The sequence below is a fragment of the Pecten maximus genome, unplaced genomic scaffold (genome assembly GCF_902652985.1).
Source record: "Pecten maximus unplaced genomic scaffold, xPecMax1.1, whole genome shotgun sequence".
In the NCBI taxonomy this organism is placed as follows: Eukaryota; Metazoa; Mollusca; class Bivalvia; order Pectinida; family Pectinidae; genus Pecten; species Pecten maximus.
The window spans coordinates 62,385-89,003 of record NW_022982732.1 but is presented as its reverse complement, the minus strand read 5'-3'; the positions used below and the strand labels follow the sequence as shown (position 1 = coordinate 89,003).

The window sequence follows — 26,619 nt, the reverse complement described above, 5'->3', positions numbered from 1 at the left end:
TCTTAGGAGGGAGAGGACTCTTGTTGTATCTCATTCAGGTTTGTTAAGCGTCTGTGTGACTTTGAGTGTTTAGAATATTTCAGCCATTAGATTTTCTACTGTGCAAATTAGGAGGAAAGAATTTCAATTAGAATCAATAGACATCGGAGAAAATGGGGAAACGAAGTCAAAAAACGTTGAAGCCCGACGTTGAATTTATATTAGATTTTGAAAGTTCTGACAACGTACCAAAATTCAACGTTGAATTTCAATGTTGTTTTAACTGTGAATTCAACGTTGTTTAAAGGTTGAATTTACATTAGATTTTGAAAGTTGAGACAACGTACTATATTTCAACATTAGATTTTCTCAGTAGTGTAAGTAAAGACAAACATTTTTTTTCATTCAATACACAGTTTATTTTTAAATAATGACTTCAGCCGTCTGCCGCCCTCCTCCACCAACACGTTCTGGTGCATATTTCAAATATTGCGACTTCCACCTTTGGCATGAATGAACAGTTGCTTCCGGGTGGATTTCTGTGACAGCTTCTGGAAAAATAAAGTTACCAAAACAGTTAAATTACGGAAATTTCGAGAAGCGTTCAGTAGAGAATTAAATGCAAATAATTTTTTCAATTGAAAAATAACAAAGGGAATATAATTTCATAAATTCTAAATATATCAATTGCTGTTTGTAAACAAAGCTTCGTTATGTGATAAAACAATATGAAGTGTATATAGTTTCATTCACTTCCTTTTTTAAATATGATTAGGAATTTCATTACATTTTTTTCTTTGTCTTGCCTATGAATCTTATACAAAATCTAATATAAAATTGAAAGTATAAGATCCAATGCATCACCAAAGCATTTCGAACCCTGTATGGTTAATTTGGATGTTTTGATAATAGTCTAAAAAAATGAACCAAACAAGATTTTGTTACTATATATTGCAACAGGTATAATTGTTATTGGGATCATATTTGATTTTTTATTTGTAGCTATTCCAGAGTGCTATACATACCAGTGATTATTTGGCATAGAGTTGTTTTTCCAAAGGCAAGCTTGTTCTTCTTCCCGCAAAGATTCATTTTTGCCATCACAGCCTTTGAGGGACAGCTGTTGATAACAAAATGAAGAGAACTGAAATATTTTGTAAATCATTTTTTTTTTACTATTGTGGCCCCCATTTCTTCTCAAATTAAAAACACATCAAAAAAACTACTTGTTATCAAAGGATGTGAAAAACAGAATGATTCTTAATAATACTGTCCTCACCAAATGTCCACAATTGATTTATATTTAATTGTATTGCCGAGTATACATCTCTTGATTTGGACCTACCTTTTCATGGTTTTTTAGGTCATCTGACCCAAAGGGTCAGGATGACCTATAGTCATCGTGCTTCGTCCGTCGTCGTCCGCCGTGCGTCGTGCGCCGTCCGTAAACTTTTTCTTTCAAAACGCTACTCCTCCTTAACGCTTGGGTGGATTACTTCCAAATTTGGTTTGAAGCATCATTGGGGGAGGGCAATCATATTTTATATAAATGAGGCTGGTCTGACCCCTGGGGCCAGAAGGGCGGGGCCCCAAAAAGGGAACTTAGGTGAATATTGCTATAAAATCCTACTCCTCCTTTACCCTTGGGTGGATTACAACTAAATTTGGTGTGAAACATCATTGGAGGAGGGCGGTCATATTTTATATAAATGAAGTTGGTGTGACCCCTGGGGCCTGAGGGGCGGGGCCCCAAAAGGGGAACTTTGATGAAATTTTGCTATAAAATCCTACTCCTCCTTAACCCTTTAGTAGATTTCAACCAGATATGTTGTGAAACATCATTGGGGGAGGGTGGTCATATTTTATATAAATGAGGCTGGTGTGAGCCCTGGGGCCAGAGTGACGGGCCCAAAAAAGGGAACTTTGATGAAATTTTGCTATAAAATCCTACTCGTCCTTAACCCTTTGGTGGATTTCAACCAGATATTGTGTGAAACATCATTGGTGGAGGGTGGTCATATTTTATATAAATGAGGCTGGTGTGGCCCCTGGGGCCAGAGGGGCGGGCCCCAAAAGGGGAACTTTGATGAAATTTTGCTATAAAATCCTACTCCTCCTAACACCCATAGTGAATTATTACCAAATTTGGTGTGAAACATCATTGGAGGAGGACAATCATATTTTATATAAATGAGGCTGGTTTGACCCCTTGGGCCAGAGGGGCGGGGCCCCAAAAGGGGAACTTTGGTGAATTTTTGCTATAAATCCTACTTCTCTCTAACCCTTGGGTGGATTAATACGAAATATGGTGTGAAACATCCTTTGGGAAGGGTGGTCATATTTTATATAAACGAGGCTAGTGTGACCCCTGGGGCCTGAGGGGCAGGGCCCCAAAAGGGGAACTTTGGTGAATATTTGCTGTTAAATCCTAATCCTCCCTAACCTTTTGGTGGATTACAGCCAAATTTGATGTGAAACATAAGGTGACGGCAATCATATTTTTTAATGAGACAGGTTTGACCCCTGGGGAAAAAAAGGTTGGGGCAAAAGGAGCGCTTAGGTTGAACATTTCTTAAAAATGCAATTCCTCCTTAATGCCTTAATTGATTACAACCATATTTAGTATGAAACATCATTGGGGAAAGGCAATCCTAATTGATATAAATGAGTCTTGTCTGACCCATTGGGACAAAGGGGCATGCCCCAAAAATGGGAACTTGGCTAAAATTTTGCTTTATGATGCTGCTCTTCCTGGACAAGCTAAATGGATAAAAACCAAATTTAATCTAAAACATAACTGGCTGCGATAAATAATTTATGGTAATAATGCTGGATTGGGGTGTGTGCCCCTGCTGTAAGTGTAAGTGTTTGTCAGATGACCGTTAAGGCCCATGGGCCTCTTGTTTTACATGGCTGTTGGCGTCAACCCCTCTGATCCTAGATATATAGTCCTTCTGAAAAAAAGAAAAAGATATATATATATAATTACTTTTTTTAAAGGATTAAGCAATTCATAATTAAAAACAAATTACTGAAACTTAAAAAATGCTACCGTGTCCAGTACCTATATTCCCCCTATAAAACTAAAATATAACCTGATATATGGCATATTTTCCTAAATTTATTTGACAGGCAGTGGCCTCTGAATCATTTTTACTTTATATTAGGAAAATAGAATGGAATTAAGTACTATAATCTTACCACAGCCTTCTTCTTTGTGGGCTCATCAATCTCCTTCTCAAATCCTTCCAGTTTCTCTAATGAATCCATTTGTTGCAGGCGAGATATTTTACCATCATCCTCCAGGACCCGATGGCTGTGCATGTCTCTAATCTCTGCTAACAATGTTAGTACCTTGCGTTGAAATCCTGAAATGATAATTCATCATCGTTATACACTTTACACACTGGTCCATGTTTTTTATAAGATATAATAGAATTTTCACAATAGACCTCAAAAGGGATCTTGGTGCTAGCCAATGAATGATCTTTAATTGCCCTTTGACAGACATATTGTTTCCCTACATTAATTTTAATAACATAGGAAAAGTACATCTGAAGTCTAATCATGATCTGATAATAACTTTCTTAGAAATATTAATTACAAATTCTAACAGACCAATTCCAAGATGACTCCCTGTCTCCCTTCCCAGTTAAGATCAGATTCAAAATTGAATTGGTACAGCGAATTGGACAACATGCATACATTGAGTTTGAGAGATATTCCATCAATACTTTCCAAGAAAGAAATAAGATGTTTACGGATAGACAGACAGAAGATATTTGAATATCAATATATTTTTTTTTTAAATGTGAACTGCTAGTTTATAATACAAGTCATATTAAAAGTATTATTGACTTGTTGACGCTAATAAATCAAAATAATATGAATCAAAGAATATAACATATTATAAATGCAAGATATGCTGCAAAGCTAGGACTCTTATAATCTATTTTACACTTAATATATAATTTACACTTACTAGCTTCAGGCATTGGAAATCTGTCTTTTTGTCTAGCTTTTTCTTCCTGATCAGGTCTGTGAGCACCTTCCTTTGAATGCCTTCCTTTGTTGATTCCCCTCTCTACTAATCTATAACTATGACTTCTTGGAGTCATACTTCCACAAGTAACTCCTTTTCTCCCTTTCATCACTTCTCTCTCTATAACTCCTTTTCTCCCTTTCATCACTTCTCTCTCTATAACTCCTTTTCTCCCTTTCATCACTTCTCTCTCTATAACTCCTTTTCTCACTTTCATCACTTTTCTCCCTTTCATCACTTCTCTCTCTATAACTCCTTTTCTCCCTTCTCTCTCTATAACTCCTTTTTTCCTTTTCACCACTTCCCCCTCTGTATCTCCTTTCACTACTTGGACTTACACCTCTTTGTCTCCTCAAATATCTCTCCCTGTTGCTCCTATGCTCCAGTGACCTGACACTACTACTCGGACTGTCTGCAGGACTTCCTCCTCTACACTGAAGTCCTTCAGCTTGTACCTTTGACGGAACTTTGGGAAGAGTTGGAAGCGGAGGTATTTCTGGAAGTAAAGAGCCATTAAAATCAAGATCTATGCATTGTGTTTTTTATGGTATTTGTATTTAAACATAGCAAGTAACATGCAATACTGCATCTCACCACATTATATCATCCACATTAACATCACCGAGCTTACAGTCTTCAAAAAGAACCGGCATGTTTTCCTTTTCGTCGTCGATGGTACGATCGCGCTGATTGGTTGAATATTTATTCGGAACGCTTCTGGGCTGTACCGACCATCGTAACCCAAAACAAAACATAAACAAAGTTACGAAAGGTACAATAGAAAGACGAGGCATGGTTAAGTAGGTAGGCCTGAAAATGTTGACGTTTTCTCAAAAAGAAGTGCTGGACAATGTCATCGCTGGTCATAACCTATTTATCGCAATCTAATTAAAATATAGATGTTCATTCTCACTACGTTACATGAACATCTAACAACATCCCATGATCATCTTAATTTTAATTAGATTGTATTTATCGGAGGTTCAGCGGGCACAGGCAAAGCATATGTTGTTGAAGCTATAGTCAGAAGTCTACGAAGCATCGGAAAAAGGTTAGTTTGACATGCACAACAGGGTATCGAAGATGGGCGTTATTCCACATCAGAGATTATTTCAATTATCAAATCAAATCCTAAGTATACATACACATTGGAGTTTGGTTTGTTTTTGTTTAACGTCCTATTAACAGCCAGGGTCATTTAAGGACGTGCCAGGTTTTGGAGGTGGGGGGAAAGCCGGAGTACCTGGAGAAAAACCACCGGCCTACGGTCAGTACCTGGCAACTGCCCCACGTAGGTTTCGAACGCGCAACCCAGAGGTGGAGGGCTAGTGATAAAGTGTCGGGACACCTTAAACACTCGGCCACCGCGGCCCCTTATATATATACACATTGGAAAGAATTAAATGAACTGATGTAATGATAATAGATGAAGTTTCCACGTTGAGCAAGAAACTGTTTGAACAAGTTGCTGAAATATGTTCATTAAAAGATGACAGAAGGGTTTTCGGAGGTATCCAAATAGTTCTATGTGGTGACTTTTTTCAGTTACCCCCAGTCGCAAATCCACTCTATGATGTCTGGAGGTCTGACCTCTTCCTAATTTTCTGTTGTAATTATAGGTCTTGACAACTCTAAAGTGTTCCATATATTTACTTCCACCATTTCGGGTTTATTTTGTTTAACGTCCTATTAACAGCTAAGGTCATTTAAAGACGGCCTCCCGTGCGTGCGACATGCATGTGTGTAGTGAGTGCGTATGTGTGTTTTGGGAGGCTGTGGTATGATCGTGTTAAGTCTCCTTGTGATAGGCCGGAACTTTTGCCGATTTATAGTGCTACCTCACTGAAGCATACTGTCAAAGACACCCAGCAGCACACCCCACCCGGTCACATTATACTGACAACGGGCGAACCAGTCGTCCCACTCCTAATATAAAATAATAATATAAAAGACCAAAAGTGAGGCATTGTCAAGGGAGACATTAGGAAGAAAGTTGTTAAGAAGAGAAAAGATAAGATCCCAAATTTAGTCGCCTCTTACGATCATGCAATGGGGGCATCAGGTACAATTCTTACCCAAGTTTTGTCCACCACTGTTTAGGATCAGTGGAGATAATACATCGCACATTAGCAGAACGTATGACACCATTCGTACAGAAAGGATCGTACTGGGATGATTTCCTACCATCTGTGATCTTCTCGATGAACAATACTGTGAACGGAACCCTACGGTATTCCCCATATGAAATTGTGTATGGTTACTGACCTCGGTTCCCACACTCGAACCACGTTGAAGACACTGACTATCCAAGACTTTCTACAGATATTCACCAATATATCAAGGACTTCAGCAAACGCCTTGATGCGATTCGCAAGGAGGTGACCAACAATGCAGAACACGCAAAACGTTCTATGCTAGAACGAATGAACACCAATTTGAACCCACTGGTTTGTTTGTTTATGTTTTACGGCCCATCGACAACCAGGGGCATTTAGGGCCAATTTGGTTTGTTTTTGTTTAACGTCCTATTAACAGCCAGGGTCAAACAATATACTAACATGTTTTATTTTTAAAGTTAAAATCAGATCAAATTTGTCATTTTTAAAAGCATCCGTATTGTATATTTAGATCATTATGATAAAAAAGTTGGTTAAAAAGGGTAAAATATGTATCTGTACGAATAGATTATGTGAACTTTGTTATATAAATAGAACGTCGAAGACAGTAACGTAAAAGACATCAAAGTCTATAAAATAGATCGATTTCTTTCAAGTAGCTAAATATTGTTTTCGAATCCACGGAACTGAAAAGGGTTTTCATATCCGGGACTCGAAAGTTTGTTTGTTTGTTTGTTTATGTTTTACGGCCCATCGACAACTAGGGTCATTTAGGGCCAAACAATATTCTAACATGTTTTATTTTTAAAGTTAAAATCAGATAAAATTTGTCATTTTTAAAAGCATTCGTATTGTATATTTAGATATTGATAAAAAGGTGGTTAAAAATGGTAAATTATATATATACACGAATAGATTATGTGGAATAATATGTACGAATAGATTATGTGAACTTTGTTATATCAATAGAACGTCAAAGACAGTAACGTAAAAGACATCGGTGGATCCTCTCGTTTCAAAAGGAACGAATGAGTAGGATATGTGTGCCCGGTACGGAGCCGAGAGAGGACTATTTCCTCTCTACGATCCTTCCGACTTGGTTTTGATGTTTTAAGTTTTGGTTGTACTTTAAAAAGTTTGTTGCTCGTCTCGAGAGACCAGCGTTGCTGCCATTCACTATGAATGGCAGAACTAATTACAGGTTTGAAATCTGTATATGGTATTTTTATATTTGTTTGTTGCAGATTTAGAGCAAGTTTTGCTTGGCGGTCTTTCATTATACCATACTGCCACGTAGTATCGTATGCCTTCTCCAGATAGAAAAATACGGCAACAAGGTGTTCTTTCTTGGCAAAAGCTTCTCTAATGAACGTTTCTAGTCGGATCAAATGGTCTACCGTCCCTCTTCGGTATCTGAATCCGCTTTGGAGTAGGCTGATGATATTGTTTGACTCGAGAAACCAAACTAGCCTGGTGTTAATCATACGTTCAAGTGTTTTACAGACGCAACTTGTCAGAGATTTGGTTTGGTTTATTTTGTTTAACGTCCTTTAAGGACGGCCTCCCGTGCGTGCGACATGTATGCGTGTGATGAGTGCGTATGTGTGTTTTGGGAGGCTGCGGTATGTTTGTGTTAAGTCTCCTTGTGATAGGCCGGATCTTTTGCCGATTTAGAGTGCTATCTCACTGAAGCACACTGCCGAAGACACCCAGCAGCACACCCCACCCGGTCACATTATACTGACAACGGGCGAACCAGTCGTCCCACTCCTAATTTGCTGAGCGCTAAGCAGGAGTGGCAACTACCATTTTTAAAGACTCTGGTATGTCCCGGCAAGGGGGACAGAACCCAAAGCCTTCCTCACAGGGGCGAACGCTCAACTAAAGGCCAAAAGTGAGGCATTGTCAAGGGAGACATTAGGAAGAAGAAAGTTATCAAGAAAGAAGAGAAAAGATAAGATCCCAAGTTTAGTCGCCTCTTACGATCATGCAATGGGGGCAGCAGGTACAATTCTTACGCCCTACCTGCAGGGCAGACTTGTCAGAGAAATAGGGCGATAGTTATTTAGTTCAGTAGCGTCCTTTCCGGGTTTTGGAATTTGAATTATTGTAGATTCCTTCCATGACTCGGGGATCTTTCCGGATGCATAAACTTGGTTGAATATATGTAGAATGACGAGTCTGGTAGATGTTTTAAAAGCTGATATGTAATTTCATCAGGACCAGCTGCTGAATCTTGTGAAGTTTTAGTCAATTTGACCCTTTTTGGCCCCGCCCCTCAGGCCCCCTGCCAAATTTCATTGAATTTGGTTCAGTGGTTTTGGAGAAGTTAGTAGGGGTGAAATACCGGTAGCTCCTCCACATCCAAGTGTGGAGTGTGGAGGATGACATCATATGACGCAATAAGGGGAAATCCCATGATGCAATAGGGGAAAATCCTCTGACGTCACAAGTGACCCTGACCTTAGGTCAATAAAAATAGAAAGTGTGGAGGGTAATTGCACAATGTAATGGTATCATCACTATACAAATTAGGAATGTGTGGAGGTTACAAAGGTAATAAGTAGTACCAGCAATTACAACCAGGTGTATATTTACCTATCAATGGAGTCTTTAAGCTTCAATAAACATTAAATTAGGAATGTGTGGAGGTTACAAAGGTAGTAAGTAGTACCCGCTATAACAAGTGCCTATCTAATCGCAAATTTGAAATTTCAAACATGACACAGGTTGAGTGAATTAACCAATGAAATGTTGGCAGACTACACCCTAACGGCCGTAATAAAACTAGCGCCAAATCCTCTAATAGCGCACTTTTAACGGACATCTCGGGATACAAATCATGCAGGAAGCGATTGGAATAATTTCAGAGGTAGACTCCTCAAACGGAGTAAAGCTAGAGACGAAGATCTCACATCGAGTAAAGGTAAATACATATGACTACTATTTAAAGTTATATTTTTCTCAACTTAATATAAATATTCAATCAATTATTGAAAAAAAAAACCGGTATTTTTTTTATCAAATATTCTTTTTTCAAATTGTATGCACATATCCATTTATTTTAACATTCAGTATTTTGTTTTTGAATTAAATTATATCTTAAGCACTTTTGTTAAATCATAATCCTTTTACTTAAACATCTAAAATTTGAATTTTAATATTGACACTTTATAAACGAATTTATAAAATCATAATGTTAAATCATTTTTATTATAGGTGGCTGTTACAAGATTTCGGCAAGGGAACGGTGAACTATACGTTCACCTGGCTAAAGGTTGGGATACAACCTTTAGCCTGCACTACTCTGAATTTGAAGAGCTGTGTCTGGCTAAAGAGGCATTTGACTCTAAATTACATCTGTTAGATGATCTGGTAGGTATTCAATGTCGACTTTGAATTTTTAATATTAAACACATTATAAGATACAATAAAATTTTAAGCAGATGACGATATCAAATTGCACTTGTTATGCGATATGATGTTTTAAAAAAGTTTTATGTTTATGCAGATATATATTTTTATTGAATAAAAACTTTGAATCCTATGTGATTTTGATTTCAATTGTTATGTTTCAGTCTAATGTAGACACACAAGCTGCAGGCGGATCACCTCAGGAGAAGGCAACGGTCCCTCCAACAACGGTCCCTCCAAAGATATCACCTTCGATACCCTCTACATCTGGTTCCACGACATCAACCATATTAGCAAATCTATAGTCTGCCTATACGGTAAGTAGCTTTGTTTTCCTCATAAATATACACGTATATTTTTGTAACTATAGCAAAGCTACTAAATACCGTATAGACAGACATTAACTGTGTTTCATAAATAAACATGTATATTTATGAGAAAAAAAAGCTACTAAATATCGTATAGGTAGAATAAAAAACGAAATGTATCCTATTAAATGTATACTCGATGAAAGAGGACGCTTACTTCAAAGAGATACGGAATATATACCTACACATTTATCTACAATAAGGCTTATATTCGGAAACAGTAGTACAAATATATGTCAGAGACATATTTTCACAAAATTAATTAAAGCAATTAAAATTAAGTATCCTGAATTCAGAAACGAACATTTGTTTTACCTAGATACAATCATAAATTTGAAATGGGGGAGGGTTTCAGGAATTATGTCGAATTATATTCATAGACATTCTATGTACGTCTTTGTAGAAGCAATATTTTGTAAATACATTGAAGATTCTGACTATCTAATGGATGTAGTCAACAGTAGAGATAATTAATAAAACAAACACAAAGAATATGAGTTAAATGGGAGGTTTTTATTATTATACACATAAATATATATATAGTAATGGTATATACTGAAATTGTGTCACCAATGGCAGGAAAGTAACTCTTTTGCTTGCATTTCGTTTCGACAAGTTTGTATATACAACATATAATACTTATATTTCGACATTTCGATAAGTATTTAATTATAGGTTAACTTTTAAAATGTATACTGAATAATTAAAAAAGCTTATATTTCAACATTTCGATAAGCATTTAACTATAGATGTACAACAATAATTGATAAGCTTATATTATAAACATTTAATTAGATGTTTATATAGCTTTATGATGTGTAACATATTTGCATTAAAAATAAGTTCTAAGGTGCATTGAAAACTTTAATCAATGTTTGAGTTTTTTATCCTATAGTGACCGTGCGCCCATGTTTCTCCGTTTTCTTTCACATAGCGTTTGTCATCAAAACTACAGAGACCAGCTTTTCTGATTGTGTATACGTGGAGGTTATGTCTATCACTTCTAATAGAATTCATGTTACAGAGAATGGTTTTACATCCAAACAGACATTCTAAATACATGTCGTGCCGTAAGTCGTGCACTATGGTGCTTCTATTGATACCCTTAGCTATCTGTTTTGAACCTGAACCATTAGAGCTGTGATCGTAAGCATAAGAATACATTTTAGGTCCTAGTCCAACAAACTCTTGTAAAATTGCCCCGCCTAATTCGTCTTTAAACTTCCCTGGTACCTTTTTGTTTGTAGCGTCATAGATGGGATGGTCGATAGGATAATTGGATAGATCGAAAAGGCTATTGTCTTCGCATAATGTTTCATACAAATCTGAAATACCTGATATTTCATACATCAAACTGTCAGTGTCAGTCATTAACAACCGTATGTTCTCATACCTGGACATCATGTGATTGTAATGGAAATCATACATGATACATTTAGAGAGATCTAAAATACACTGACCAACGTATAAGGGTTTGTCGAGTACTAGTTTAATTTTACTGTTTTCTATTCCAACTAAATCCTCGTTGAATATTTCAAATCTTTGAAAAGACGGTTTTGCTACATACTTTTTCATTTTTTTCTCTGTGTGTGATAATCTTATGTCAACTCTGTTGCGTACGTTCTCCATAGTTTTACCAAAAACAGAATTGTTCATCAATTTAAAGAAATCTTTTTCAAATTCAGAGGATGTTTCCCGCCTTTTCTGACTGTTAAAATCTATATAAACCTTTAACCATGGATGTTGTCTGAACTGTAAAACTCTGTGAATCTTTGTCAGTTTCATACCTAAATCCAAATAGAGCTGCAAATTTCTATAATGGCAGATATATTTTGTTTTGTTTTCTAAGGTGGGGACAAGTTTGCGCGTAGCAACACGTCCCCACAGTTTCTTGTCGGTATGTTTGGAGCTAGGATGTAACTGTTTCCACAAGTTTTTACTATGAGGGGATAACATTTCATCGGAAATTACTTTAGTTTCCGGGGCAAGCGGATAATCAGAATGGAGGTCATGCAAGTCTGACGGATATTCTAAATCTACTTCTAGTACGTAACCAATGTTACCATCCTTTGGTATAGTTACAATGTTTAACTCGTCAATTTCATGTTCATTCAACCACTGGAAATCACCTGTCGGTAATGGCTCGGTCATGGCTTTACCATATAGATTGTTACAATCTGTATAAAGAATGTATTTGTTAGGTTTGGAGGAATCGTAAGTTTCCGGTATGTAGGGATTGTTGGCCTTGGAGTATTTGTTTGATATCATAGACACACCACCCCGTACTCCACTCTCAAAAAACAGATACATGTCAGAATCCGTCAATAATTCTAAACTAACACCTGTCATTTTAAGTGCAGCACTCCATGCAAGTCCGGGACTTGTATAAAAATGAGTTGGGTCTAATTTGTAATAATTCATACATGTACTTCTAAAATTTTCAAACACGTCCGCTAGCAGTAGAACATCCGTCTTTAAATAGAGATCGTGATATTCTCCCAAATTTCTAATGTCAAGTGTATTCCAAACACTCTGCGCGTGCTCATAATCTGCGTCTGTAATGTTTGATTTACTCAATTGACTATAAAATGTGGACTTTGGTGGTAAACATATTTCGTCAAATTTGCCTTCATTGTTTACATACTCATAAGGGTAAACCCCTTTTCTCAATAAAAGCATAGCATTCTCTTGACTAAATTCATTAGATAGATGTTTGAATGAATCCAATCCCTCTGGAGCTAGGTTTTTGACTAACGATTCAAGACTTTGTGACATGAATTGAAACGAATCTATGAAACGTAAATTCCCTAAACTAAATGAAATGTATTTTTCCATATTGTTTGGAATACATTTAATGTCTGAATCTTTGAATAAACCCATGCTTTCACAAAGGATGTGACCGTCAAACCCCTTAAGATTGTGAAATATGATGGGGATGAAACTTGGATAACAAAAATTGAGATTACAATCTTGACAACTCGCTCCTCTAAATTTACCTGTCAAATGACAGTGATCAAGCCAAATCAGAGTTAAAAAGGAAGAGAAAATTGACAACAGATCATTCTAACAGGAAACGACGAAGGGTGCAGACCTCTCGGAGAAAACCGCCACCTGTATTAATGAAATGATACCCTAGTGTACCTGTATTTATGACGTGAGACCCTAGTGGACCTGTATTAATGACATGATACCCTAGTGTACCTGTATTTATGACGTGATACCCTAGTGTACCTGTATTTATGACGTGAGACCCTAGTGGACCTGTATTAATGACATGATACCCTAGTGTACCTGTATTTAGGACGTGAGACCCTAGTGTACCTGTACTAATGACGTGAGACCCTAGTGTACCTGTACTAATGACGTGAGACCTTAGTTTACCTGTATCAATAATTTGAGACCCTAAATTTATTTGTACTAATTATGTGAGACTCTAGATTACCTGTACTAATGATGTTGGGTACTACACCTAACTTACCTATACAAATGATGTCGGTCACGAGGCACAAAATGTTGTTTACCGGTAATAATGATATGGATCACGAAACCATAGTTTACCGGTAAAAATGATGGTGTTCACGAGACTTGTGTTCACCTTAGTAATGATTTGGGTCATTATATCATGTTGTTGATTTCAAATTTAGTGAAGTGTATTTTTTACTGATAACAATTTTTGAACCACACCGTGTTACAAGTTTGCTTTATACCACTAAATTCATATGACAGGAAACTTTCACATGCGTTTGTCTTTTGCGCAGTAAGTTGGTAGATTTCCTGTTTGTTATCAATACTGACGTCTGACAGGAGATTAGTTTTAATCAGATAGAGGAGCGTGATAACAAATATCATTATGGATCTAATTACAGCTGTCTGAGACATTACACTTTGTACAGGTCTGTTACAGCGGACTCGCTTCCTGGCAAGGTCGCCATATTATCCTGACGCACGGGATATCTTAGCAACAGTGATTGCCATCTTAGTGTTCGTATGTCAATGACACATTCCCGGAAGGGATGACCAGTTATTTATTCTAAAGGATGAAAAGTAGCAACTGAGTCAGATAGAATGTTGTTTTATGCTGTTTTACCTGACTATCTTATCATAGTCTCCATTATATATGTCTGTCTTTCCTGTCTATTTTACGTTTATCTCTTACCTGCCTTCTTAACCTGTTTACGTTACCTGTCCATATATAACATGCTTTTTTCCTTTACCTGTTTACATTACCTGCCATTTTTACCAGATTGTATACCTGTTTGCCTTACCTGCCCATATATAGCGTTCTTTGTCTGATTCTTTACATGACTTTCTTGTCTTACACGCAATGGGTAAATCCTCCATCCAAATGCTCCCCTGTGAGCTATGACTGTTTTGAAACACTAACAACGTTCTCCCCTGTATCCTTTTTAACTAATCAATGTGAATTATCATATAGAGAGCCCTATGACTTAAGACGAAGGAGGCGTCATTATAACCTTCGGCCTAGAAATTAAGGTATTTGTTATGTTATATATATATATATATACAATTAATATATTTTATCATTAAAAGAGAGAAAACAAAACCTATTCAGTCTAGATATATCTTATTGTATATTATAGCTTCTTGAATATTAAAGCTACTTGAATGTTACAGATGTTTGAATTAACCTTGTTTATAACATTTCAGGTGCAGACAGAGTAATAGGACTTGAAATGTATAGTGTACCTTCCATGGTTGGCCAGGATGAGGAAGCTGCAGTAGGACTTCAGGAATCAGGTGCTCTCCCTGCTGCAGCTGAATTGTGGAGAACTGTCTCACAAGACAGTATATTTGATAAAAGCGAATCTTTAGAAAACATGTTCAAAAGATGCAGAATGCAGAAACAAAAAACCAGCTAACATACTAAACCGTATCAGTTACAGTTATGGACATTGACCGGAACAAAAATTGGAATTCTATTTCGGCTTAATTTTTTTTTAAAACAACAGTATGTATTTTTTTAATAGACTTTTTCAAATATGTCAACTTTTCTATTTTTTTAAATACTTAACAAAACCTACCTCATACTTTGCAACACTTGTTCAAAAATACTATTTGTTGTGTATATAATTGTTAGTTATAAGAGTTGTGTTTGCTATATATATGCTTATTAGTATTGTTAAAGGTTTGTTTGCTGTGGTTATCTTTACAGACCTTGTATATGTATTAGACTTTGTCTCAGGCTACTGTCATCCTGAAGTTTATATATCTTAGAATGTTTATTCAACAAATGTTACATTCATGCTTTAGGATAATATAACAGATAATGTTTGCTTATGATTAAATCTTAGTTAATCCTATATACTTCATTCCACTTCATATGTGTTGATTTTAAAACAGCTTATGTAAATTTGATGATGAAAAATATTTTTAAAGCATTCCAGATCTAGGTTTTTTACTTTTTTTTAAATTCTTGTTTTCAAAAACTATCTCAGCCTATGCAAGTCTTGTGTGTATATAGATTGTTTATATTTACATATGTATACTAGTGCAACTTGTTAAACTTTACAAGAAAGAGAATTATTGTAATGATGCTTTAAACTTGTTGAAATTTATCAACATATCTAAAACTTGTGATTTTATATAATTATCTTGCAAACTTTTATTTTAAAACATTTCAACTACCTCAACCTATGAAACCTTATATGTATATATATTGTTTATTATTGTTTATATTTACTACTGGTGCAACTTGTTAGACTTTACAAGTATTTTTGTAAGAGTATTATTGTACTGATGCTTTAAACTTGTTGAATGTAAAATTATGTGTCAATTTTTCAATAAATTCTAATGTTCTATAGGATAAGTATAAAGTTTGGTTGAAGTTACTGTAAACATTGTAGTACTCATCTATAGAATCATTTTTCTGGATTTGTTGATGTTAAATCAAATTTTCATTCCATTTTATTAAACTTAAGCTTTGTGATAAAGATACTTTAAAACTTGTACTACTCTACCTTTAGAACAATGTTTCACTTTGTTGATATAGGCTTTAAATCTAAACATTTCCATTCCATTTCGCTTAACATAAGTGTGTTGTATGTGTTTCATAGTAAACAGGTAAACTGTGAATTAAAGTTACATTGATGCCTAGAAGCAGTTTGGATACTACAAGTTTTAAATCCGATCATTGGTATATCAGCTTTACCGATCATTTTCATTCCATTTAACAAATTGTTACTATGTAGAAATTTTCCACATTGTTTTTATTTTTTGACAAAATACTCAAACATATCATATGCTACTGACCTTCATGTTATAACTTAGTATACACTCTAATTTGTTGATTATTAATTTTTTTAGTTTAAATGTTAGCTTAGAAATGTAAGTGTTTTTGCTAATTACCATTGTGTGATTTTAAAGAAATACTCGGTTGTTATCTATGATGATGGTTATCTGTGTCAAATATCATATCAGATTTTCCACATTGTTTTTATTTTTTGACAAAATACTCAGCTTGGAAACATATCATGATATATCATATGTTACTGACTTTCATGTTATAACTTGGTATACACTCTAATTTGTTGATTATTAAATTTGTTAATTTAAATGTTAGCTTAGAAATGTAAGTGTTTTTGCTAATTATCATTGTGTGATTTTAAAGAAATACTCGGTTGTTATCTATGATGATGGTCATCTGTGTCAAATATCATATCAGAAATACTCTGGTGACATTTTCTAAGTTTTCCTCAATCATGTGTCACTCTGTGTTTTAAAGTTTTTAACTATGGCAATTGTTGTTATCTATGATGGTGTTCATCTTCAATTATTAACTGTGCCAATTATCATTGTGTGATTTTAAAGAAATACTTTGATAACATTGTCTAAGTTTCTGAAAAAGAATTATGCATACATTTCAATTTGGTGATTATTAATAAATTTGTTAATTTAAGAACTTTTTGTGTTATTTTTGATTATATGATTCTAAAACATCATGCATAAAAATGTCCATGGTAGTAGGCACCATTACACCATTATGAAAGTTTATTGTGATAGGTTTGTTGTGTATGCTGTAAGGATGTCAACTTGACCTGTCATTGTCAACTCCTCAGACCACCACAGTAAACAGGCCAGGCTAACATCTTGACTATTTGGAGCAATCTATTTAAATATTTGAGGGAGTCGAGGTTGCCTATCGCAACTTCAAAAGAATCTGGCTGTTGGCCGGCACAGGCCATTCTATAATTAGGGAGACCAGTAAGCGAGCATAGGTAAATCCTGGTGACCTAGCCTGCTGTGTATTAGTTCAGGGTGTATGTGTGGTCGACAGCTCAAAGTCAGCTTTCAGAGTACCTCCACAAATTCCTGTATCTGTAGGTATACGGTGCAGGGTTCCTAAGGACATTCCTGATTTGTATAGTGATGTTACCATTGTGCCTCCACACTTTGTATTTCCATTGACCTCAGGTCAGTGTAGATTCTAAATGTACATCTCATATATATATATACACCTATCTATCAAGTTGCATCATGGTTATAGTTGTATTAATTCTCTTATCATCCCCTCCACACTTATAAACATTACATTTCCATAAATTGTTTAGCCTATACTTCGACTAGTTGCGTCACTGTTATTTCTAACTTGGGGTTTTACCTGTATATAGTATGGTTTGTTTACATATAATTGTCATGTTTAGTCTTGCATGATCCCTCCATACACTTGTTATAGCGGGTACTACTTACTACCTTTGTAACCTCCACACATTCCTAATTTAATGTTTATTGAAGCTTAAAGACTCCATTGATAGGTAAATATACACCTCTGGTTGTTAGTGCTGGTACTACTTATTACCTTTGTAACCTCCACACATTCCTAATTTGTATAGTGATGATACCATTACATTGTGCAATTACCCTCCACACTTTCTATTTTTATTGACCTAAGGTCAGGGTCACTTGTGACGTCAGAGGATTTTCCCCTATTGCATCATGGGATTTCCCCTTATTGCGTCATATGATGTCATCCTCCACACTCCACACTTGGATGTGGAGGAGCTACCGGTATTTCACCCCTACTGAAGTTGAAAATGTAAATTGTTGACGGACGGACGACGACGGACAAAAGGCGATAAGAATAGGTCACTTGAAACTTTGTCTCAGGTGATTGGTTTGGTTTGGTTTATTTTGTTTAACGTCCTATTAACAGCTAAGGTCATTTAAGGACGGCCTCCCGTGCGTGCGACATGCATGCGTGTGGTGAGTGCGTATGTGTGTTTTGGGAGGCTGCGGTATGTTCGTGTTAAGTCTCCTTGTGATAGGCCGGAACTTTTGCCGATTTATAGTGCTACCTCACTGAAGCATACTGCCGAAGACACCCAGCAGCACACCCCACCCGGTCACATTATACTGACAACGGGCGAACCAGTCGTCCCACTCCTTGTATGCTGAGCGCTAAGCAGGAGTAGCAACTACCATTTTTAAAGACATTGGTATGTCTCGGCTAGGGGACAGAACCCAAAGCCTTCCTCACAGCGGCGAACGCTCAACTAAAGGCCAAAAGTGAGGCATTGTCAAGGGAGACATTAGGAAGAAGAGAAAAGATAAGATCCCAAGTTTAGTCGCCTCTTACGATCATGCAATGGGGGCAGCAGGTACAATTCTTACGCCCTACCTGCAGTGTATCAGGTGACCTAAAAATGCTCCACTGTGAATTGAGCATCACATGCATAACACACCGGTGGATCCTCTCGTTTCAAAAGGAACGAATAAGCAGGATATGTGTGTTCGGTACGGAGCCGAGAGAGGACGATTTCCTCTCTACGATCCTTCCGACTTGGTGTTGATGTTTTAAGTTTCGGTTGTACTTTAAAAAGTTTGTTGCTCGTCTCGAGAGACCAGCGTTGCTGCCATTTACTCTGAATAGCAGAACTAATTACAGGTTTGAAATCTGTAGATGGTATTTTAATATTTGTTTGTTGCAGATTTAGAGCATGTTTTGCTTGGCGGTCAACAAGTTCGTTGCCTTTAATTCCGACATGGCTCGGAATCCAAAGTAATGTTATTTTGCATTTTTTTAAGATACGAGATATTCTTTGGATCTCGTAATTGTAAATTCTGAAGGACAGATAGAGAGTCGGAACTAATGATTGCCTCTGTAATGCGTTGTTCATCGATATGGTCGAGGGACAAATCGATGGCACATGCTTCCGCAGAGAAAATAGAGGAACAAACATCAGTACTGATCATGGGGCATAGTTTTGTTAGATCATCAATGACGGTACATTGTTGTGGTCGGGATGGCTGGAGAGTACGTCCTCTACTTCAGCCAGACATGTCTCAAGCTATAGATCGCTATAGACCTGATGTTGTGTTGCTACAGATAGGAGGGAACGATCTTGATTCGCCAGTATGTGAGGAACTACAAGGACGTTTAGCTCATGATATATTCTCTGTGGCTTCATGGATTATTAATGGCTTTAACGTAGATAGTTTTGGTATTATGCAACTTATGTACAGAACAAAAACACGACACATAGCAGTGGAGGTATATAATTCAGCTGTTGACTTTGCTAATATGACCCTGAAAACGTTGTGTGCAGACCGAAGTCAGTGTTTTTATTGGAGACATAAAGGGTTAAAGACAGATATTTAATTGTTTGAACCAAGATGGCGTCCATCTTTCATCGCAGGGTACACGCAAGTTCATTCTGTCAGTGCGTGGGGCAGTCCTTCGGGGAAGGTCGTTGTCCGCTTCGCTCCACTTCCGCCCAGGTCACTGTGTCCGATGAGGTAGCGTCATAAGGCTAATTAAATTGTCGCAATACGTTCCCAAGTTCCTTTACAGTTTGTTTTCTGTTTATTAGCTATCTGTTATTATAATTTGGTTTGGTTTGGTTTATTTTGTTTAACGTCCTATTAACAGTTAAGGTCATTTAAGGACGGCCTCCCGTGCGTGCGACATGCATGCGTGTGCTGAATGCGTATGTGTTTTGGAAGGCGGCGGTATGTTTATGGGACCACCAGCAGCGTTAGGTGCACCACCTACTGTCGGTACTGACCAAGCCACATATGAACTGCTCCACAATATACTCGCTGGTTGAAACAGGCCGCAGATGCCCAGCCACTCTGCTGCGACAGCATCTACACTGCAATCTGTGAATCATCATCTTCTGGGCATGTGATTTCAACATCACCATCACTCCAGTCACCAGTACAGTCTGCAATTAATGACATGACAGGTGAGGCACATAGTGTGTCTAATTACAGCAGCATTTCCTTACCTCTCGGGCTTAGCTTAGATCCCAAAATAATTGCAACAAGAGGCCTGTAGGCCTAAACGCTCACCTGCTGTGATTATAGCCCCATATCATTTGTTTACATCGCTCTACGAACCAACTAGAGGCTGATAGCTGCATGGCTGGTGGGCAGTATATTACCAAGGGTCTATCTCAAAGAATGTAACATTAAAATTTCTGGAGAATGTGATTCTGGAGATGGCAAAAAAAATGGTGGATATCTTGAATGATGTAGTTATTTCAAACACAATGGAAATCCATCTGTGTGCGATGCTGATCATCCACAGGAAGCTTCAACAAAATGTCGAATGGCATGTTTGCAATACATGTATTTCGATATACATATACATATGAAGTTGAAGAAGAAATGACAATACAGTATATTGTCAACTTATTGAGGCAATCTAGACAAAATTATTGAAAAAGTAGGTAACAGTGACCTAATTTTGCAATATCAGTTATCGGCATGCATTTATCCTAGATGTCCATTTCTGTTGCCCTTATGTAATTATTGAAAAAGGTCACAGTGACCTAATTTTGCCATATTAGCTATCGGCATGTCTTCTCATCCTAGATGTCCATTTATGTTGCCCTAATATAATTATTGAAAAAGTAGGTCTCGGTGACCTTATTTTGCAATATTTGCTATTGGCATGCCTTCTCATCCTAAATGTCCAGAACTAATTACATGTTTGAAATCTGTATATGGTATTTTGATATTTGTTTGTTGCAGATTTAGAGCATGTTTTGCTTGGCGGTCAACAAGTTCGTTGCCTTTAATTCCGACATGGCTTGGAATCCAAAGTAATGTTATTTTGCATTTTTTTTTTAAATACGATATATTCGTAAAACCAGGTTTTGTATGAGTATATTCTTTGGATCTCGTAATTGTAAATTCTGAAGGACAGATAGAGAGTCAGAACAAATAATTGCCTTTTTGATGCGTTCTTCATCGATATGGTCGAGGGCCAAATCGATGGCACATGCTTCAGCAGAGAAAATGGAGGCGCCATCTGGTAGACGGACTGAAGAACAATGGTGATCAGTGTAGCATGCTGCAGAGACCTTCTCACCATCTTTTGAGCCGTCAGTGAAGATCCGAACATGATCAGGAAAATCTGCAATGCACTCCCGAAAGGAAGATTTGTGCTCTTCAGGTAATACACTCGACTTTGCCCTCTCATGCAGAGTAAGGTTAATATCAGGTGTTTCGACAAGCCAGGGTGGTACATCAGTTACGATGTTAAGTTCCTGAAGAAAGTTAGAAATTCTACTGCCAAATATTGGTAAGAATTTTTGGTTTGAGTTAATATGTTTTGGTATTGCGGATTCACAACAAGATCAAAAGCGGGATTTTGCGGGTTGGATTTCGATTGGGCGGCATATTGAAGGGCAAGTTTTTCCCTTCTGTCATTTAAGGATGGTTCATTTGCCTCTACATAAAGGCTCTGCACTGGTGTTGTTCGGAAAGCACCAAGTGCTAGACGTAATCCTTGGTTTTGGATAGGATCCATCATCTGCAGGTAAGAATTTCGTGGGACTCCATCAATCAGGAGTTGTATTTGCATGCATTAGCTATAAGCCTTAAACCTATAACTCCAATACCCTTCTTAATTCAAAGTATTTTGCTGGTCCAGACCAAGCTTTACACTAAACATTCAAGATCACTCATGGTCAACAAAAATACTCTGGTAACTCGGAGCTTATCATGGTCCCTCTGCCTTCGAGTTAACGAGGTTTGACTGTATTTTGAAAATGATCACATGATAATTAAATGTCAACATTTTCATATTTCAGACCCGGAACTTAAAACTGAATGCTGAGCAGCCAACATCACAGGGTTGTGGCAACACATCTGTACATAATGCAGCACCAGTGCCCTTACCCCCAGAATTTCAACATCTTAACTCTGACATACAGCAATCAGACATAGAGAGAATTGAGCAGGAAACAAGAGACCAATCATTATCAACTGTCTGGTGTGAGGAGAGGAAACACCGACTAACATCGTCAAACTTTGGTAAAGTGTTGGTGAAGAAGGCCAAGCCTACAGATAGCTTTATGTCAACCGTGTTTAACCGGAATACCATCTCTGCTTCCTCATTGGTCTACGGTACACGGAATGAAAAGAACGCAAAATCAAAGCTATTAGACAAAATTCCTTCCTGTCGTGTACATGAATGTGGTCTAGTTATCAACAAGGAATTTACTTTCCTTGGGGCTTCTCCAGATTTGTATTGATAAAGAATGTGGCTTATTGGAGATCAAATGTCCCTATTCTGCAAGGAACCTCACCATCAACGAGGCATGTACTCAAGTTACCAATTTTTGTCTGGAGTTGGAAGATAATACCGCTGTCAAATTAAGAAAGAAACATGCTTATTATGCTCAAGTACAGGGACAACTCCTGATTACTGGATGCAAGTTCTGTATATTTGTTGTGTATACACAAAAGGATATTCATGTGGAAAGGATTCTGCCAGACATCATTTTTATGCAGTCAATGCTTGAGAAGTTGACCAAGTTTTACAGAGATCATGGACTTGCATACTTGAATAAAAAGTAAATTTCAATACTTACATTAAGAATCAGTCTGTGTGGCCTGGTCACAAAATGCAGTGACTTCTTCTGTATTATATACAGGTTCCACATTATAACTGCAACATTAGAAAGAATTATATTGTTCAAACCCTCATAGGGTATATCAGATTGCATTAAAATTTAGTAAATACCTACTTTGGGTGCTGTTGTTGTAAAATATCAACTTAATCAAGCTCTTTATATTTAATCATCTATAAAATACTCCATTTGTTTTCTCAGTAATATTGTGATGTATGGAGTATAGCTGACTCAATCATTTTTGATGGACTTATGAGCCTTTAAAACTTTCTTACAATGATAACACTGTTTTTTGATATTCACAACAATGCTGAATACATTTCATTGAGAAAAGAATTTCCATTTTCATTGTTCAATAAAGAAGCACAGAAATATGTATTATGTATATATATATATATGATTACATTTCTGTGTTTTCTTCCAGAGGGATTTTTCTTTTTCTTTTGTTCAACCATGGAGTTGTCTCTCTGATCCTTGGCCTATGTCTGGCAGGCGTGCTCGATGAACAATCAGCTTGTATAGGGTCAGGGTACATGGCAGTTGGTCCATTTCCTCCAACAAAGTGCTAAATTAAAAGAATTGGTATTTTATTAATTTTTAAGCATTGAGGTTAAGAAGGTGATGGAAAGGTCACAGTACATGTGTAACTCGTCATACGTAAAGCTGCTGTACATGTGTAACAGGAGGGAGAGGGGGTTGGGGTGGGGGTGTAATGTTAATTGTCTTGCCCTGTGCACCAGTCAACCCAGGTTCGATGGGTAATACTTGTACTCGGAAGGAAAGGAGGACAAGAAATATACAAACAATTTAGCTCTTTATTATCAGACGCCAGAGGTCCTGATTTTGTTACCATTTTCCTCAATTAAAACATATTTTCTGTTTTCCAGTACGTATATAATGCACCTCATTTGTGGTCATGCGACCATTTGTAAACGGGCGAAATGTGTACTTGAATTAAGTGTCTGGCTGTGCTAGATTTAGTCGCCAATTGTCAGATTATGACATAGAATTGTATTTTGACAGAGAAAAATAAAATATTAAAGTTTGTTTACAAACACATTTTTGCTCACGTCACCAATTAATAATCTTTTCGGGTGCATAACTTGGGCTCCGCCAAATTAAATGATGTATGTAAATATGTTAAAGGCTATATATGTTCAATACATGTTTGATGTTATAGTGGCAGGCGGGGGGGGGGGGGGGGGGGGGGGGGGGGCATAGACCTCGCACAAGACAAGTGTATTTGAATGTATTCAGATAAACAACAAGAGAAATACGTCACAGGTACACAGAGTACATACTTCAACAATCCCTAGTATATCTGTACACCGACACAGACCTGGGTATAAAGCTAATTATATAACGAGAACGAGAACATTGATAACACCCATCCCCACACAACCATTCAACACACATGTACATCAGCCACTGACAGCTGTCACTTTTGCCAGCTTGCATTTCGAGTAGACTGCAATAAACTGATAAACAAACAACGACTTCATCAGAAATAACCAAACTGGTCGAAATAGGGTTGTAAACAAACAGACAAGTTTCTTAAATTTTGTATCGGCATATGTGCAAATTATGAGTTCGCCAATTTCGGGTACGAGTTTGTTTGGTCACGGGTTGGAAAGGGTACGAGTTAGCCATAATTCTTTTCACGTCAGCTATTACGGCCTTGCGGTCTTCTTTTGATTTGTTTTTAAATTTTTCGAGGCGAATCGGTTTGGGGCGATATGGCAACATACGAGTCAAATCAGTTTAGGGCGATATGGCAACTTTTCGGGAAAAAGATTTGCAGCCGATACCAATCTACTATAAATATATGTTTCTCACTTCGTTACATGCATATCTCACGACATCACATAAGGGTTACGTTCTGGTGATCTTTGGTATCTCTATAGGCCTATTTGCTTTCAGGTCGATATTGTCAATTTTTCGATATCAGTCTCGCCAATTCGTCACAACATGCACCTGAAGCTTACCATTTCGGTACAGCTTGTATGACTTGACGTAGATCCACAGATAATGCAAGCCATGCACCCCAGTCACGCTATTCGCACATACGAAATATAATTATATTGGGCCGATACAGAGTCTGGTGCGAATGAATAGGTTGCAGGTTTTAAGGCGTAATGGTAACATATTTGGGGCGTAAGATCTGTAATTCAGCATGCACATATGTGTCCGAGAAGGTAATGGACAAGCCCGAAAAACTGTGACGAGATGGTAAAATATAAAACCGAATAAAAAAGTGTACAGCATGGTATGTAAGTGGAATCTGCAATCTCTTGCCAATAGGCTTGACCATCTCTCACAGTTAATTATGTGTCAGGACTACATATTAACATAATAATTATTATTTCTTTCCTAGTGGATCCTGGCATTATTTCTTCAAGTTTCACACAATTTGACATGTTTTTTCTAAAATTCCTTTTGAGATGAATGGGGTCCAGATAGTGTTTTGGCTTTGTACATGATGTACCACTTTTGTATCTCTTTTCAGCAGCCTTGAACGCACCTGTGTCTGAGTCAGTAACGAGCTTGTCCACTTCCAGGCCATCTCTTTTGAAGTTCTCCAGACTCGGAACAGTATGCTTGTTCATTACCAATGGACGAGGCTAGAGGTAAGTTACCTTTAACAGTGTGAGCTATGTTCACTGTCACGGGGTGGCCATATATTGCAGTTTGTTCTTGGTGACAAGGTCTAGCACATACTGGTCCTTGGTGTTGTGTTTATAGTGCTGAACATAACATGTGATGCTGGCTGGAATGGAGTCTTTCCTCCACCGGAATATATTGGGTTGTTGTAGGTGGCATCGACCATCAGGTCCACTTTGCTTGGTGGGTTTCTTCGGTGTGTGTTAATCTCGTATTCTCTTTCTAAGTCCACCCATGACAGTCTTATTGAGTTCCTCGATCTGGTCACATACTTTATTAGCACTCTTCTGCATTCCTCTCTCAGAGGGGGCAGGAATATTGGCACTCATCAGAGTTAGTCGCAATGCCGATGAAGCACTTACCTAGTACTTGAACTTGGGTAAATAGGCGGTTTAGTAGATAGTCTAGTAGGTAGATCTATAGCGCTCTGCTCCGTGCTAGCTGTCAGTTGTCTGCAGGTCTGTCACCCGAATGTCTCCTACGCATGCGCGGGGTCCCTCAGACGCTTCACACAGTCAAGCTCGCACACCATCCACACATGTATACACATACAAGTCACCGATCACTACACTCCCCCCAACCTTATGATGAAAGCCTCTAGTCCATCCTGGGGAGTGCAGCACCGGGGTAATCCACTGGGTTGGTAGGGCTGAACTGCTAGGTTGAGACGAACTAACCGGAATCTGAAAACCCTACTGATAATCAGATTAGCAGAATAGGGTTAGAAACCCCACTGGAACCATTAAACGGAGTTAGAAACCCCAAATGGAACCTCTGAACTGGAAGAGTTAGAAACTCCTAGCTGGAACTCTCAGGCAAGATTAGAAATCCTGACTGGACTGACTGGAACTCTCAGGCAAGATTAGAAATCCTGACTGGACTGACTGGAACTGGCACGTGGATCTTCTGGTAGGATTAAAAATCCTAGTCCTGTGGGGATCCTGGTAAACTAGCTGTTCACCTACTGGCGGAATAGTTTCCTGGCGTTGGCTGTGGTGATCTCCAGGAGTCGCTCTGGGGTCATCTGGAGTACAGCTGCCACAGATTCTGCTACGGAGTATAGCTGGTTTGGTGCTGACCATGGTCTCCCCCGAACTGAAAAGTACGGGGCATCGGTCTCCAGCAATATCCGTCCCTCTTCCGCCTTCCTAAGTGCCTCT

The 26,619-nt window shown here is 37.6% G+C and overlaps 2 protein-coding genes across 2 annotated transcripts; one reads left to right on the top strand and one right to left on the bottom strand.

The window, feature by feature from the left end:
- Positions 1–994: 994 nt before the first annotated feature.
- LOC117320860 lies at positions 995–23,987 on the bottom strand. The gene is made up of 6 exons (XM_033875344.1): positions 23,203–23,987; positions 22,760–22,836; positions 3,962–4,517; positions 3,181–3,347; positions 2,877–2,933; positions 995–1,099 (listed from the first exon to the last, which is right to left on the bottom strand). The coding sequence occupies exons 3-6, from the start codon at positions 4,254–4,256 to the stop codon at positions 995–997; spliced, it is 624 nt and encodes a 207-aa protein (XP_033731235.1). The 5' UTR covers positions 4,257–4,517; positions 22,760–22,836; positions 23,203–23,987.
- LOC117320851 lies at positions 8,790–11,247 on the top strand. Its single transcript, XM_033875334.1, has 3 exons — positions 8,790–9,064; positions 9,358–9,513; positions 9,717–11,247. Exons 1-3 carry the CDS (start codon positions 8,981–8,983, stop codon positions 9,855–9,857), a joined length of 381 nt encoding a protein of 126 aa, XP_033731225.1. The 5' UTR covers positions 8,790–8,980; the 3' UTR covers positions 9,858–11,247.
- Positions 23,988–26,619: the final 2,632 nt, after the last annotated feature.

Excerpts from the sequence above, each read along its gene's own strand:
- LOC117320860 (XM_033875344.1), bottom strand. The coding sequence starts at position 4,256 with ATGAAAGGGAGAAAAGTGATGAAAGTGAGAAAAGGAGTTATAGAGAGA. Across the intron at positions 2,934-3,180 it reads CCACAAAGAAGAAGGCTGTG|AAGGACTATATATCTAGGAT; the intron begins GTAAGATTATAG and ends TCTTTTTTTCAG. Across the intron at positions 1,100-2,876 it reads ACAGCCATGTAAAACAAGAG|CTGTCCCTCAAAGGCTGTGA; the intron begins GCCCATGGGCCT and ends TGTTATCAACAG.
- LOC117320851 (XM_033875334.1), top strand. The coding sequence starts at position 8,981 with ATGCAGGAAGCGATTGGAATAATTTCAGAGGTAGACTCCTCAAACGGA. Across the intron at positions 9,065-9,357 it reads AGATCTCACATCGAGTAAAG|GTGGCTGTTACAAGATTTCG; the intron begins GTAAATACATAT and ends TTTTTATTATAG. Across the intron at positions 9,514-9,716 it reads TACATCTGTTAGATGATCTG|TCTAATGTAGACACACAAGC; the intron begins GTAGGTATTCAA and ends GTTATGTTTCAG.